Consider the following 16,880-nt stretch of genomic DNA (forward strand, 5'->3'; position numbering starts at 1 on the left):
ATTGCACCTGTTTGAACTTGTTACCTGTATAACAGACACCTGTTCACACACTCAATCAGTCACACTCCAACCTGTCCACCATAGCCAAGACCAAAGAGCTGTCTAAGGACACCAGGGACAAAACTAGACCTGCACAAGGCTGGGATGGACTACAGGACAACAGGCAAGCAGCTTGGTAGAAGACAACAACTGTTATATTTATTAGAAAGTGGAAGAAACACAAGATGACTGTCAATCTCCCTCGGTCTGGGATTCCATGCAAGATCTCACTTTGTGGGGTAAAGATGATTCTGAGAAAGCTCAGAACTACACAGGAGGACCTGGTCAATGACCTGAAGAGAGCTGGGACCACAGTCACAAAGATTACATTAGTAACACATGATGCTGTCATGGTTTAAAATCCTGCAGGGCAGCAAGGTCCCCCTGCTCAAGCCAGCACATGTCCAGGCCCGTTTGAAGTTCACCAGTGACCATCTGGATGATCCAGAGGAGGCATGGAAGAAGGTCATGTGGTCAGATGAGACCAGAATACAGCTTTTTGGAATCAACTCCACTTACCATGTTTAGAGGATGAGAACAACCCCAAGAAAACCATCCTAACCGTGAAGCATGGGGGTGGAAACATCATACTCTGGGGGTGCTCTTCTGCAAAGGGGACAGGACAACTGCACCATATTGAAGGGAGGATGGATGGGGTAAATGGCAAACAACCTCCTTCCCTCAGTAAGAGCAGTGAAGATGGGTCATGGCTGGGTCTTCAGCATGACAATGACCCCAAATACACAGCCAGGGCAACTAAGGAGGGGTTCCGTAAGAAGCATTTCAAGATCCTGGCCAGTCTCCAGACCTGAACTCAATAGAAAATCTTGCTGAAACTCCAAACCTGAAAGATCTGAAGAAGATCTGTATGGAGGAGTGGACCAAAATCCCTGCTGCAGTGTGTGAAAACCTGGTGAAAAACTACAGGAAACAAAAGTTTCTGTACCAAATATTAAGGTCTGTTTTTGTATTGGATCAAATACTTATTTCATGCACATCATAAGTCACTGCTTTCCACAACCCAACACTCAGCCTGGGTTGGTGCTGAATACGCAAAGGCTCACTGGGCGAGAGGTGAGTTCTGCTGGATAAGTGTCCCACAGGGTGGACACACACACACACAGATGGACAAACATCACACTAAAAACGGCTTTTTTTTTTTTTTTTTTGTAAATTCACTTTATTCTTGAACTAATGACATCATGTCAAAACATTTCCACGTGTTATATTTTACCAAAACACTGTCCCAGGACAAAAAGGCCTCATTCCCGGAGTTCTCACAACTACGATGACAAAGAAAAACAACGTTGTCTAAGTGACAAACGTCACAACTTTGTAATTCCAGCTGTCTCGCCCCTCTCACAGAGACGTGAAGGACAACAGCAACTGTCCATCGTTTCTATATTAAATACAAGCTTTAACATCGGAAAGCTGAACACTGTCCAAACATGTGCCAGTGACTCGGGAAGGTCACCTTCAACCTTGCCGAGTCTTTTGGGGGGGGGGGGGGGGTTTCTTTGGTGGGTGGGGGAGGAGGTAGTCCTTCAGGTGTGAGGTCTTGCACTTCCGGTGATCACTGTGTGTCCATATGTTGTGTCTGTTAGTTACCACGGACGACGGCTCGACACTCTGGAAGATGACCTCAACAGCTGATTTTTTTTTTTTTTTTTTTTGTGGTTCCATCTTCAGAGGGTGGTGTTGGTGGACATCAGTGTGGCTGAGAGTCTTCAGAGTGCAGTTCTTCTGAATGTGACAGTATGCCGGAACCTTCTTCACCAGGAGTTATCAGGCACCGGAGTGCCGTCGGCAGACAAAGTGTGTGTGTGGAAGTGTGGCGATGAGGTGAACAGCGTTTTCATGGTGCTGTGCAGAAGCAGGTTCTTCTCTGGCTCACGTTGCTTCCGATCATCTGCTGCAAGAAAGAAAATTAACTGAATTAATAGTCTGAACTTCAGTCTCCTCCAAAAGTACTGAAGCAATCATGCTAACTGATCAGTTTTTGCTAAAGCAAATGTCGCCAAGACGCTGAGGAGGTTGACAGTTTCGAATGTCACCACTGACTGATCGGGATGTGCTGAACATCGTAACACGGCACCATCTGTAGGACTAATGGGGTCTGGAGCAGCCACTGGTACCACACACCCAGGCAGACCAGTGGTCTCCCGACAAAAAGGAGCCAGCAAGTGAAACGAGGACGTGTCCGTGTCCTTCTGCAGCCACTCAGATTCTCAACGCTACACGCTGGATCATACACACAGAAACTAATGGACTAAATGTCCCTCACAGTGTCAGTGATCCTCCTCATCTGAGTCTCACTAAGTAACTGTTCATTAGACACAAAGTCATTCCAGCAGGACCCAAAGATCCTCCACAGAGACCTGGGACCAAAGACATCCACTGGTTAGAGTCCAAGTCTGACAACCAGACGGTAAAACAGGAAGTACCAGGACCTTAAAGACTTGGACCTTCATTATATCAGCGTGACCAAATATCTCTGACCTCATGACCTGCCCAGGTGTCTCTGGATCTGAAAGGGTGAGGACCCAGTGAGATGAAGGTCCCTGCTGAGATCAGTGAACATCTCTACAAGTTCAACACTTCCACCACAAACAGACACTTGTGATGGACGAGTCCAGGACGTCTGGACTGGATCCTGGACAGTCACAACCCCAGAGACTGACTGCTCACTCAGTGTCCTCTGAGTCCACCAAGTCCACAGCATCGTCCACAAAGTCCAGGTCAGTTAAATTTTCCTCACCAACAGAAACGCCTCACTCTCTGGTTCCATCCCACGCGTGCTGTGACAAATAACGTTTGACTGAAACTTTTTTGGTGTCTGATGGATTGTGGCAAAGCCAACAAATATCATCATCTGTTTATATCATTTCATATGAAATAATAAGAGCTTCAGATCAATGATTATTCTTGACCTCAAAATAAAAGTTACCTATGACTTTTACTTTGTGTGATTCAATAGTTTCCACCTTCAGCTACATTACTGCAGATGATTCAGATTCTGTGAGAATTGAAATTGAAAATAAATGAGCTGAATGGATTCGACATGGAACCTAAGAGATGATCTGACTTCAGTTCACTCTGAGATTCAACATCCACTCACAGGTTCCAGAGGTTTTCTGTTAAATCTATATTTTAATCAATAATAGTCAACTGAATCAAATATGAGTGTAAACTTTTCACGGTGGGGGGGGCACGGTACTGTTTCATGACACAGAGAAAGTAAGACTGATGCAAACATCACCAGATTACCAGACACACACGTGTGTGTGTGCAGAGGACCAGTCAGACAGAAGAGGTTTGGAGTCATCACTGAATGGATTTACCGTCTCCACGTCCATCCTGCTGGTGTTCTTGGAGTCTTCTCCTTAGAACTGAGACATCTTCCTGCAGCACCTCCACCAGTCGCTCGCTCTCCTCCACAGCCCTGCACGCCGTCTGTCCACAAACAAACAAACAAACAGAGTTCCATTTGTAAGAGACGTTTGGACCCCGAATCCCGGGAAGCATCCTGGAGCGTCGTCTCAGACTCTCACCTGTAACTCAGACTGCAGTGAGTCGTTCATTTTGTTCACTTCGTTTACTTCTCTTAGCAAACCGTTTGAGGAGAAGAACTTTGACCTTCAGAGGAGGATGAAGAATTCAGATTACAGAAAGACATGTGAGGCTGATCTGAAGGCTTCAGACTCCAGCAACCTAAAGAGGACACACCTCCAGGTTCTTCTTCCTGCTGAAGTCAGTGCGCGCCCACACACACACACACACACACACACACATGACCTCCTTCAGATATATATGATTTTCAGCACATCTCTAAATATGTCCATGTACACTGCCAGGCAGTCAGGCCACACCCACATCAGGACCCTGCTGTCTGTCAAGAACTGGATTCTTAACCAGCTCAGCTCCGTCCAACAGCAACACCTTCATTTAAGGAGATTAGTTTTTTTTTAAATAAATGAATGATTTTTATTCAGCACGCACAAACAAATTCTCTCATTTACAAAACAAGTCAAGAGAAAACAAAAATTAAAACATATAGAACAAAACTCAAACAATTTACCCACTTAGTGCAACTGAAAGGGTGTGAGCAGAAGAAGAGGCTTCTAAAGGCCCACCACGTACATCAGGTTCTACGCACAAACAAAAAAACCAATACCGGTCAGTAATGTAACGCAGTGAAACAAACAAACTAATACAACAGACAAACAAACAAACAAAAAATAGCCACACAGTCAATTTACTTAATTACTCAAACTATAACAAGTTAATGTATTATTTTTATACAGTCTTTTAAAACAAGCCAGTGTACTGGATACTTTAATCCAATCTAAACAGTCATTCCACACTCGAACACCCTTTACGGAAATGCAATGACTTTTAGCAGTAGTTCAAATCTTTCTTCTATCAAACACCAAAATTCCACACAAATTATAACTGGACTCTCATTTTAAACAGCTCCTGGACATGATTAGGCAAGAGTCCATTTTTAACTTTATACATTATCTGTATTGTAAAATAATCAACCAAGTCATAAAATTTCAAAAACTGAAGATGAACAAACATTGAATTTATTGGTTCACAATATGGTTTTTTACTTATCACTCTTATAGCTTTTTTTGCAACAGAAATATTGGATTAGTATTTGTTTTATATGTATTTCCCCAAACATCAATGCAGTAAGTCATATAAGGGACAAATAATGAGTGATACAATGAAACCAACAGATGTTGGGGGAGAAAGTAATGTACTTTGTACAAGATACCAGTAACTCTTGATATTTTGGACTCGATATGTTTTATAGGGTGTCCCAAAAAAATATGCAACATTTTATCAGCAAAGAAAATGGTCAAAGCATATGTCTAGGAAATAAATTTATGGCTGGATAGAAAGCTGAAAGGTTGAAGTTTTTCATACCAATGTCAATATTGGCCCTGCATTTTATCAGTCTAGTATCAAGTCGCTGCACCTGTTTGACACTCTTGGTCTGGTGCCAAAACTCAATAATTTTTTTTCGCTGTAGTTTGGTTAATCTTGGCTTTTTCCTGAGTCTTGCTTGGCATCAACATAAACTTCAGGGTCTCTGCAAGTAAAAAAGAAACAAGTGATTAAGTTTATAGCATTTAAGGGTCAAACCGAGTGTTTTAAATGTTGTATATTTTTTGGGACACCCTATATATGAGTTTTCCAACTGAGCTTATCATCAACAAAAACTCCAAGAAATTTAGTTTGAGATACAAGTTCAATTTCAATACCATTCAACAATAATTTACTGCTTAAATTTCTAGGCTTATTTCCTAATATGATGCACTTAGTTTTACCGAAATGAAGTAATCATTTATTAGAGTCAACCAATATTTAATTTTTGCAGTTCTCTCTCCAAGTCCAAAGAGCTGTCCCAAATTATCCCCACTACCAATCACAGTTGTGTCATCAGCAAACAAAATACAACTCAAAGACTTAGAAACCAAACCTATATCATTAACATACAACAAAAACAATAATGGGGGAGGTGATGGTCTAGTGGTTAAGGTGTTGGGCTCGAGTCCAGAAGATCATGGGTTCAAATCCCCGCCTGACTGGAAAATCACTAAGGGCCCTTGGGCAAGGCCTTTAATCCCCTATTGCTCCCGGTGTGTAGTGAGCACCCTGACATCGGGGTGAATGTGAGGCATAACTGAGCATCTGATTCAGATGGAAAAGCGCGATATAAATGCAGTCCATTTACCATTTAATGGCCCAAGGGCTGACCCCTGGTGTACTCCACAAGTAATCCTCAAAAATTCAAATTTTATCCCACCAAGATGAACACACTGATATCAATCAATCAATCAATTTTATTTATATAGCGCCAAATCACAACAAACAGTTGCCCCAAGGCGCTTTATATTGCAAGGCAAGGCCATACAATAATTATGTAAAACCCCAACGGTCAAAACGACCCCCTGTGAGCAAGCACTTGGCTACAGTGGGAAGGAAAAACTCCCTTTTAACAGGAAGAAACCTCCAGCAGAACCAGGCTCAGGGAGGGGCAGTCTTCTGCTGGGACTGGTTGGGGCTGAGGGAGAGAACCAGGAAAAAGACATGCTGTGGAGGGGAGCAGAGATCCAATCACTAATGATTAAATGCAGAGTGGTGCATACAGAGCAAAAAGAGAAGAAAGAAACAGTGCATCATGGAACCCCCCAGCAGTCTAAGTCTATAGCAGCATAACTAAGGGATGGTTCAGGGTCACCTGATCCAGCCCTAACTATAAGCTTAGCAAAAGGAAAGTTTTAAGCCTAATCTTAAAAGTAGAGAGGGTGTCTGTCTCCCTGATCTGAATTGGGAGCTGGTTCCACAGGAGAGGAGCCTGAAAGCTGAAGGCTCTGCCTCCCATTCTACTCTTACAAACCCTAGGAACTACAAGTAAGCCTGCAGTCTGAGAGCGAATGCGCTCTAATGGGGTGATATGGTAACTACGAGGTCCCTAAGATAAGATGGGACCTGATTATTCAAAACCTTATAAGTAAGAAGAAGAATTTTAAATTCTATTCTAGAATTAACAGGAAGCCAATGAAGAGAGGCCAATATGGGTGAGATATGCTCTCTCCTTCTAGTCCCTGTCAGTACTCTAGCTGCAGCATTTTGAATTAACTGAAGGCTTTTTAGGGAACTTTTAGGACAACCTGATAATAATGAATTACAATAGTCCAGCCTAGAGGAAATAAATGCATGAATTAGTTTTTCAGCATCACTCTGAGACAAGACCTTTCTGATTTTAGAGATATTGCGTAAATGCAAAAAAGCAGTCCTACATATTTGTTTAATATGCACTTTGAATGACATATCCTGATCAAAAATGACTCCAAGATTTCTCACAGTATTACTAGAGGTCAGGGTAATGCCATCCAGAGTAAGGATCTGGTTAGACACCATGTTTCTAAGATTTGTGGGGCCAAGTACAATAACTTCAGTTTTATCTGAGTTTAAAAGCAGGAAATTAGAGGTAATCCATGTCTTTATGTCTGTAAGACAATCCTGCAGTTTAGCTAATTGGTGTGTGTCCTCTGGCTTCATGGATAGATAAAGCTGGGTATCATCTGCGTAACAATGAAAATTTAAGCAATACCGTCTAATAATACTACCTAAGGGAAGCATGTATAAAGTGAATAAAATTGGTCCTAGCACAGAACCTTGTGGAACTCCATGATTAACTTTAGTCTGTGAAGAAGATTCCCCATTTACATGAACAAATTGTAATCTATTAGACAAATATGATTCAAACCACCGCAGCGCAGTGCCTTTAATACCTATGGCATGCTCTAATCTCTGTAATAAAATTTTATGGTCAGCAGTATCAAAAGCAGCACTGAGGTCCAACAACAAGCACAGAGACGAGTCCACTGTCCGAGGCCATAAGAAGATCATTTGTAACCTTCACTAATGCTGTTTCTGTACTATGATGAATTCTAAAACCTGACTGAAACTCTTCAAATAGACCATTCCTCTGCAGATGATCAGTTAGCTGTTTTACAACTACCCTTTCAAGAATTTTTGAGAGAAAAGGAAGGTTGGAGATTGGCCTATAATTAGCTAAGATAGCTGGGTCAAGTGATGGCTTTTTAAGTAATGGTTTAATTACTGCCACCTTAAAAGCCTGTGGTACATAGCCAACTAACAAAGATAGATTGATCATATTTAAGATCGAAGCATTAAATAATGGTAGGGCTTCCTTGAGCAGCCTGGTAGGAATGGGGTCTAATAAACATGTTGATGGTTTGGATGAAGTAACTAATGAAAATAACTCAGACAGAACAATCGGAGAGAAAGAGTCTAACCAAATACCGGCATCACTGAAAGCAGCCAAAGATAACGATACGTCTTTGGGATGGTTATGAGTAATTTTTTCTCTAATAGTTAAAATTTTGTTAGCAAAGAAAGTCATGAAGTCATTACTAGTTAAAGTTAATGGAATACTCAGCTCAATAGAGCTCTGACTCTTTGTCAGCCTGGCTACAGTGCTGAAAAGAAACCTGGGGTTGTTCTTATTTTCTTCAATTAGTGATGAGTAGAAAGATGTCCTAGCTTTATGGAGGGCTTTTTTATAGAGCAACAGACTCTTTTTCCAGGCTAAGTGAAGATCTTCTAAATTAGTGAGACGCCATTTCCTCTCCAACTTACGGGTTATCTGCTTTAAGCTACGAGTTTGTGAGTTATACCACGGAGTCAGACACTTCTGATTTAAAGCTCTCTTTTTCAGAGGAGCTACAGCATCCAAAGTTGTCTTCAATGAGGATGTAAAACTATTGACGAGATACTCTAACTCCCTTACAGAGTTTAGGAAGCTACTCTGCTCTGTGTTGGTATATGGCATTAGAGAACATAAAGAAGGAATCATATCCTTAAACCTAGTTACAGCGCTTTCTGAAAGACTTCTAGTGTAATGAAACTTATTCCCCACTGCTGGGTAGTCCATCAGAGTAAATGTAAATGTTATTAAGAAATGATCAGACAGAAGGGAGTTTTCAGGGAATACTGTTAAGTCTTCTATTTCCATACCATAAGTCAGAACAAGATCTAAGATATGATTAAAGTGGTGGGTGGACTCATTTACTTTTTGAGCAAAGCCAATAGAGTCTAATAATAGATTAAATGCAGTGTTGAGGCTGTCATTCTCAGCATCTGTGTGGATGTTAAAATCGCCCACTATAATTATCTTATCTGAGCTAAGCACTAAGTCAGACAAAAGGTCTGAAAATTCACAGAGAAACTCACAGTAACGACCAGGTGGACGATAGATAATAACAAATAAATAATAGATATCTATTACGTAAATAGCTAGCTATCCAGTTAAAGGGCAGCCCTCTAATACCATACATCTGTAATTTTTCCAATAATACTGTATGATCAATAGTATCAAATGCTTTCTGTAGATCAAAAAAAAAAAAAAAAACCCAACAGTGTATTGCTTCTTCTCTATTGCATTTGTAACTTCTTCCACAAAGTCTATTAAAGCCAAAGAAGTTCAATTTTTTTTTTCTGAAACCATACTGCTGTTCATTAAGTATATGATGTTTTTCTATAAAATTGTTCAACCTCTTTACAAATATTTTTCCAGAATTTTAGAAAACTGTGATAACAAAGAGATACAATGGTATCACCTTAGCAATTTTCATTCTGGAGGGAAATTTCCGAGTCATGAGTGACAGATTACAAATATATGTTAAAGGTTTGATAATACAGTCAATAATGTTCTTAATCAAAACCAAATCAAAGCTATCGATATCAGTGGATTTTTTTCCTTTAATTAAAATTTTAAATTTTTACCAACATTAACAAAATAATCATTAAAATAATCAGAAAAAAATTGATTTACTTTTACAATTTTATCAGAGTCTATATAAAAGTAAGATGGATAATCTTTAACAACTTTTTTCTTTTTAATGATTTCACCAAAGAGCTTCCAGGTTCCCCTAATGTTAGTTTTATTTTTCTCCAACAAATCGCAGTAATACTGCTTCTTACACAATCGCATAATGTTTGTTAATTTATTTTTATATGTCTTATATTTTCTATCGGCTTCATTAGTTCTAAATTTTAAAAACTGCTTATACAATAAATTTTTCTTTTTACATGCATTCAGGAGTCCCTTTGTTACCCAAGCTTTATCAGTCCTTTGTGTATCTCCAGTTTTTGGCACCCACAGACACTGTTTATCGTACAGATTAGATACAACAGAAATAAGTGATTCATATGTTTAGTCTAACAGGCTCAGCTTTACTTTGTGAGATCATCTTCACTAATTTGTGGACACTGAAAGCGGCTTCATCCTAGTCCACACAAGTACACACGAGTCCACAGACACTCTCAGCCTCCAGCTTTCTCCCAAGATGAACAAAGACGCTGCAGTAAGAAGACACCAGAGCTCTTCACTGGCAGGATGGAAAACCTGGTCTGGTGTTGGTGTGAGTGTGTGGAGAAGGAAGAGGACCACATGGAGGAATGATGACAATGTTCTGGGCTTTAAGCGGAGAGGACATTCACCTGAGGATCTTCTTTGTTCCTGAAACACTCGTGTAGGAGGCTGAAGGTTCCAGCCGACTCGGTGGCTTTCATAACGGCTTTGTTGTGTGGGCCGCTGAAGAGGAGGTACTGCTGGCCCACCACCACCAGTCGGCGCCCTGCTTGGAGTGCGGGCTTCAAGCATGAGAGGGCGCCGGAGCCATTGGAAGTGACAGCTGTCACTTGTCAACCACACCAGCTGTCTCTCATCAACCACCACATAAGAAGCGGATTACAACTCCACCTCCTCGCCGAGAAATCATCTACCACTAGAGGTAATTCTTCTCTGCTGTATTCTCTGAGTGTTGTTTCAAATTGTGATCTGTGTGCAGCCGTACACCTGTAAAGTCTGTTGGAGATTGGATTGGCGGATAGTGAGAAGACGACGGTCTTCGTCTCTCACTCCATCCAGAAGAGGGACAAACAGGAGCTGCACGAGTGATAACGTATCTGGAGGTGGAGGTTTTCCCTCCCGGAGGAATTGTGTGTAAAGGTTGCTGGGTGTGAGGACTCACACTCACCGTCATCTGTTTCTTGTCTGCCAGCAGTACCAGGGCCGACAACGGAGGACAGAGACCCACCTGGGGACTCAGGACTTGGCGGCTCCGGTGTTCTTCAGGCCGTTGGTGGTGGAAGCGGTGTGGGCCCCGGCTCTTCGATCATCAGAGGTCTCCTATCTTCGAGCCTGCCCACAGTCCTCTTGTGTACAATTGGCATCCAGTATTTTTCTGTCTGTATTCCGTTGTGTGCCTTCACAACATTAAATTGTTACTCCTTTTCTTATCCATTGTCCGTTCATTTGCGCCCCCTGTTGTGGGTCCGTGTTACGACACCTTCACAACAGGCTTCCTTTGGTGTGGCCAGTCAAAATTATGACGCTTGTTTCTTTGGTAATTGTGGATTAACTGAACCTAACTTCATCAAGCTACGATAGCCACTAAGAGCGCTAACACTGTTGGCATACAAAATTAAACAACACTCAAAATAAATAAATTAATACTGGAGCACAGACGTCTTAGACGAGCCACAAGGAGAATTAACAGTTATTTGAAATAAAATGCTCAGAAATAGCAGTTAGCAGCCACAGCTGGTGACCTGTGTGTGACCAGACATCTGAGTCTCAGCCACGCCACGACACACAAGCTGCCACTCAAAGGAGCCACACCCCTAATTAAAAAAAAAAAGAAACTGTTTAGCACCTGGTGTGGGGTCTGGGGTTCTCCCCCAGAAGAAATCTGAAATCTCAGACGCACTCTGGTGCAACCCCCCCCCCCCCCCCCCCCCCCCCCCCAATTCTCTAAAATTTTTTATTTTTGTTGGGTCAAGTTTTCCACACAACTTGTATTGATCCTAGATATTGAGCATATCTCACCCATATTGGCCTCTCTTCATTGGCTTCCTGTTAATTCTAGAATAGAATTTAAAATTCTTCTTCTTACTTATAAGGTTTTGCAGTGGGGAATAAGTTTCATTACACTAGAAGTCTTTCAGAAAGCGCTGTAACTAGGTTTAAGGATATGATTCCTTCTTTATGTTCTCTAATGTCATATACCAACACAGAGCAGAGTAGCTACCTAAACTCTGTAAGGGAGTTAGAGTATCTCGTCAATAGTTTTACATCCTCATTGAAGACAACTTTGGATGCTGTAGCTCCTCTGAAAAAGAGAGCTTTAAATCAGAAGTGTCTGACTCCGTGGTATAACTCAAACTCGTAGCTTAAAGCAGATAACCCGTAAGTTGGAGAGGAAATGGCGTCTCACTAATTTAGAAGATCTTCACTTAGCCTGGAAAAAGAGTTTGTTGCTCTATAAAAAAGCCCTCCGTAAAGCTAGGACATCTTTCAACTCATCACTAATTGAAGAAAATAAGAACAACCCCAGGTTTCTTTTCAGCACTGTAGCCAGGCTGACAAAGAGTCAGAGCTCTATTGAGCTGAGTATTCCATTAACTTTAACTAGTAATGACTTCATGACTTTCTTTGCTAACAAAATTTTGACTATTAGAGAAAAAATTACTCATAACCATCCCAAAGATGTATCGTTATCTTTGGCTGCTTTCAGTGATGCCGGTATTTGGTTAGACTCTTTCTCTCCGATTGTTCTGTCTGAGTTATTTTCATTATTTACTTCATCCAAACCATCAACATGTTTATTAGACCCCATTCCTACCAGGCTGCTCAGGAAGCCCTACCATTATTTAATGCTTCAATCTTAAATATGATCAATCTATCTTTGTTAGTTGGTTATGTACCACAGGCCTTTAAGGTGGCAGTAATTAAACCATTACTTAAAAAGCCATCACTTGACCCAGCTATCTTAGCTAATTATAGGCCAATCTCCAACCTCCTTTTCTCTCAAAGATTCTTGAGAGGGTAGTTGTAAAACAGCTAACTGATCACCTGCAGAGGAATGGTCTATTTGAAGAGTTTCAGTCAGGTTTTAGAATTCATCATAGTACAGAAACAGCATTAGTGAAGGTTACAAATGATCTTCTTATGGCTTCAGACAGTGGACTCATCTCTGTGCTGTTCTGTTGGACCTCAGTGCTGCTTTTGATACTGTTGACCATAAAATTTTATTACAGAGATTAGAGCATGTCATAGGTATTAAAGGCACTGCGCTGCGGTGGTTTGAATCATATTTGTCTAATAGATTACAGTTTGTTCATGTAAATGGGGAATCTTCTTCACAGACTAAAGTTAATTATGGAGTTCCACAAGGTTCTGTGCTAGGAACAATTTTATTCACTTTATACATGCTTCCCTTAGGCAGTATTATTAGACAGTATTGCTTAAATTTTCATTGTTACGCAGATGATACCCAGCTTTATCTATCCATGAAGCCAGCGGATACACACCAATTAGCTAAACTGCAGGATTGTCTTACAGACATAAAGACATGGATGACCTCTAATTTCCTGCTTTTAAACTCAGATAAAACTGAAGTTATTGTACTTGGCCCCACAAATCTTAGAAGCATGGTGTCTAACCAGATCGTTACTCTGGATGGCATTTCCCTGATCTCTAGTAATACTGTGAGAAATCTTGGAGTCATTTTTGATCAGGATATGTCATTCAAAGCGCATATTAAACAAATATGTAGGACTGCCTTTTGAATTTACGCAATATCTCTAAATCAGAAAGGTCTTGTCTCAGAGTGATGCTGAAAACTAATTCATGCATTTATTTCCTCTAGGCTGGACTATTGTAATTCATTATTATCAGGTTGTCCTAAAAGTTCCCTAAAAAGCCTTCAGTTGGTTCAGAATGCTGCAGCTAGAGTACTGACGGGGACTAGCAGGAGAGAGCATATTTCACCCGTGTTGGCCTCACTTCATTGGCTTCCTGTTAATTCTAGAATAGAATTTAAAATTCTTCTTCTTACTTATAAGGTTTTGAATAATCAGGTCCCATCTTATCTTAGGGACCTCATAGTACCATATCACCCCAATAGAGCACTTCGCTCTCAGACTGCAGGCTTACTTGTAGTTCCTAGGGTTTGTAAGAGTAGAATGGGAGGCAGAGCCTTCAGCTTTCAGGCTCCTCTCCTGTGGAACCAGCTCCCAATTCAGATCAGGGAGACAGATACCCTCTCTACTTTTAAGATTAGGCTTAAAACTTTCCTTTTCGCTAAGGCTTATAGTTAGGGCTGGATCGGGTGACCCTGGACCATCCCTTAGTTATGTTGCTTTAGACGTAGACTGCTGGGGGGTTCCCATGATGCACTGTTTCTTTCTCTTTTTGCTCCGTATGCATCACTCTGCATTTAATCATTAGTGATCGATCTCTGCCCCCCTTCTCGGCATGTCTTTTTCCTGGTTCTCTCCCTCAGCCCCAACCAGTCTCAGCAGAAGACTGCCCCTCCCTGAGCCTGGTTCTGCTGGAGGTTTCTTCCTGTTAAAAGGGAGTTTTTCCTTCCCACTGTGGCCAAGTGCTTGCTCATAGGGGGTCGTTTTGACCGTTGGGGTTTTTCATAATTATTGTATGGCCTTGCCTTACAATATGGAGCGCCTTGGGGCAACTGTTTGTTGTGATTTGGCGCTATATAAGAAAAAAGTTGATTGATTGATCTTATCTTAGGGACCTCATAGTACCATATCACCCCAATAGAGCGCTTCGCTCTCAGACTGCAGGCTTACTTGTAGTTCCTAGGGTTTGTAAGAGTAGAATGGGAGGCAGAGCCTTCAGCTTTCAGGCTCCTCTCCTGTGGAACCAGCTCCCAATTCAGATTCAGGGAGACAGACACCCTCTCTACTTTTAAGATTAGGCTTAAAACTTTCCTTTTGCTAAAGCTTATAGTTAGGGTGGATCAGGTGACCCTGAACCATCCTTAGTTATGCTGCTATAGACGTAGACTGCTGGGGGGTTCCATGATGCACTGTTTCTTTCTCTTTTTGCTCTGTATGCACCACTCTGCATTTAATCATTAGTGATTGATCTCTGCTCCCCTCCACAGCATGTCTTTTTCCTGGTTCTCTCCCTCAGCCCCAACCAGTCCAGCAGAAGACTGCCCCTCCCTGAGCCTGGTTCTGCTGGAGGTTTCTTCCTGTTAAAATAGAGTTTTTCCTTCCCACTGTAGCCAAGTGCTTGCTCACAGGGGGTCGTTTTGACCGTTGGGGTTTTACATAATTATTGTATGGCTTTGCCTTACAATATAAAGCACCTTGGGGCAACTGTTTGTTGTGATTTGGTGCTATATAAAAAAATTGATTGATTGATTGATCCAACTATAACTAGGCAGGGTAACAAATCACAGTGCCACTTTAATTGATAACATCTTCACAAACAGCACTATGAATGACACTACAGGCGACCTAATGGTCTGTGATAGATCTGACCATCTACCAGTGTTTATTATATATATAACAAAAAAATTACAGATTGTAGAGGGGAAAAACATATCTATAAACGGGTTTGCTCAGAGGAAGCAATTAAATCCCTGATCAATGACTTAAATTCCCAGGATTGGAATTTAATTTATTGTGAGAAAAATGTGGACAGGGCCTATAGTAAGTTAATGGAGATATTTATGGAATTATATGACACACACTGTCTGATTAAGAAGTACAGTTCGATAAAAAAGATTTGTGGAACGTTCTTGGATGACCAAAAGTCTACAGAATGCATGTAGAAAGAAAAATAATCTTTACAAAATATTTATTAAATTGAAAACTAAAGAAGCTGAAAGCAAATATAAACTATATAAGAATAAACTAACAGAGCTATTAAGAACTAGTAAAAAAATTATATTATAGAAAACAACTGGAAATGAATAAATGTAATACCAAAAAGGTTTGGGGAATATTAAAAGATCTTATGCAGCATGGAAGGAGAAAAACAATGATATATCCAGATTATTTTATTGAGAAGGATAAAGGTAACTGTGATATGAGTGAAACTGTAAATCATTTTAATTTTTTGGTTAATATTGGCCCGGATTTGGCCAATACAATTTCTGGTAAAGGTCCTGATGCTCCAATACTTATTGAGAGAAATAGAAATTAATTTTTTCTCTCTCCTGTAGATGAACTTGAAATTATTGCTATTGTTAGGAAATTTAAAAGTAAATCTTCATCAACTGATTTTCAAGATATTAACATGATACTGGTTAAAAAAGTAATAGAAAGTATTGTTAAACCACTTGTTTATATTTGTAATTTATCTTTTATAATGGGAAAATTTCCAAGCAAAATGAAAATGGCTAAAGTTGTTCCTCTATTTAAAAGTGGAGATAAACACATTTTTACAAACTATAGACCAGTCTCTCTACTCCCACAATTCTCTAAAGTTTTGGAAAAGCTATATGACAATAGATTAGAGTTATTTATTGGAAAGTATGAAATTCTTAATGAATGTCAATATGGTTTTAGGAGTAAGCGGTCCACTTCAATGGCAGTAATTGAAACCATAGAGGAGATAACCAATGCTATGGAGAGAAAGAAATATGCAGTTGGCATTTTTATAGACTTAAAGAAAGCTTCTGATACTCTTAATCATTCAGTTTTGATTAAAAAATTAGAAATGTATGGTATTAGGCGCGTTGCATTGCAATGGATACAGAGTTACTTAACGGAGAGAAAGCAGTTTGTGAAAATGGGTGAGTTTACATCAAATAACTTGGAAATTTTATGCAGAGTACCCCAAGGTTCAATTTTGGGAGCAAAACTATTTAATTTATATATAAATGACATATTTTATTTAAGATTTCCAAAATGATGAGAATGATTTTATTTGTGGATGACACAAACATATTTTATGCAAATGAAAATTAGAGTGAACTTGTCCGTATTATTAATGAGGATAGATAATTGGCAAAGCTTCTGGGGAAAACCTGGTCTTGTTAGGAGAGACGGCATCCATCCCACTTTGGATGGAGCAGCTCTCATTTCTAGAAATCTGGCCAATTTTCTTAAATCCTCCAAACTGTGACTATCCAGGGTTGGGACCAGGAAGCAGAGTTGTAGTCTTACACACCTCTCTGCAGCTTCTCTCCCCCTGCCATCCCCTCATTACCCCATCCCCGTAGAGACGGTGCCTGCTCCCAGACCACCAATAACCAGTAAAAATCTATTTAAGCATAAAAATTCAAAAGAAAAAATAATATAGCACCTTCAACTGCACCACAGACTAAAACAGTTAAATGTGGTCTATTAAACATTAGGTCTCTCTCTTCTAAGTCCCTGTTAGTAAATGATATAATAATTGATCAACATATTGATTTATTCTGCCTTACAGAAACCTGGTTACAGCAGGATGAATATGTTAGTTTAAATGAGTCAACACC

At 40.3% G+C, this 16,880-nt stretch overlaps 1 protein-coding gene across 5 annotated transcripts in view; it reads right to left on the bottom strand.

The window, feature by feature from the left end:
• Window positions 1-1,559: 1,559 nt before the first annotated feature.
• The window catches only part of abraxas1 (abraxas 1, BRCA1 A complex subunit), an 80,703-nt gene continuing 65,382 nt past the window's right edge, over window positions 1,560-16,880 (bottom strand). For 4 of the 5 annotated variants that reach the window (XM_034192776.1, XM_034192781.1, XM_034192779.1 and 1 more), the window contains exons 7-9: window positions 3,591-3,675; window positions 3,381-3,492; window positions 1,560-1,951 (exon numbers count right to left, since the gene is read on the bottom strand). In XM_034192776.1, coding sequence (XP_034048667.1) covers window positions 1,812-1,951; window positions 3,381-3,492; window positions 3,591-3,675 — 337 coding nt within the window. In that variant the 3' untranslated portion in view covers window positions 1,560-1,811. The remainder of the gene's footprint in view (window positions 1,952-3,380; window positions 3,493-3,590; window positions 3,676-16,880) is intronic. The other variant, XM_034192778.1, reaches the window with a different exon arrangement.

This window comes from Thalassophryne amazonica, chromosome 17, assembly GCF_902500255.1.
Source record: "Thalassophryne amazonica chromosome 17, fThaAma1.1, whole genome shotgun sequence".
In the NCBI taxonomy this organism is placed as follows: Eukaryota; Metazoa; Chordata; class Actinopteri; order Batrachoidiformes; family Batrachoididae; genus Thalassophryne; species Thalassophryne amazonica.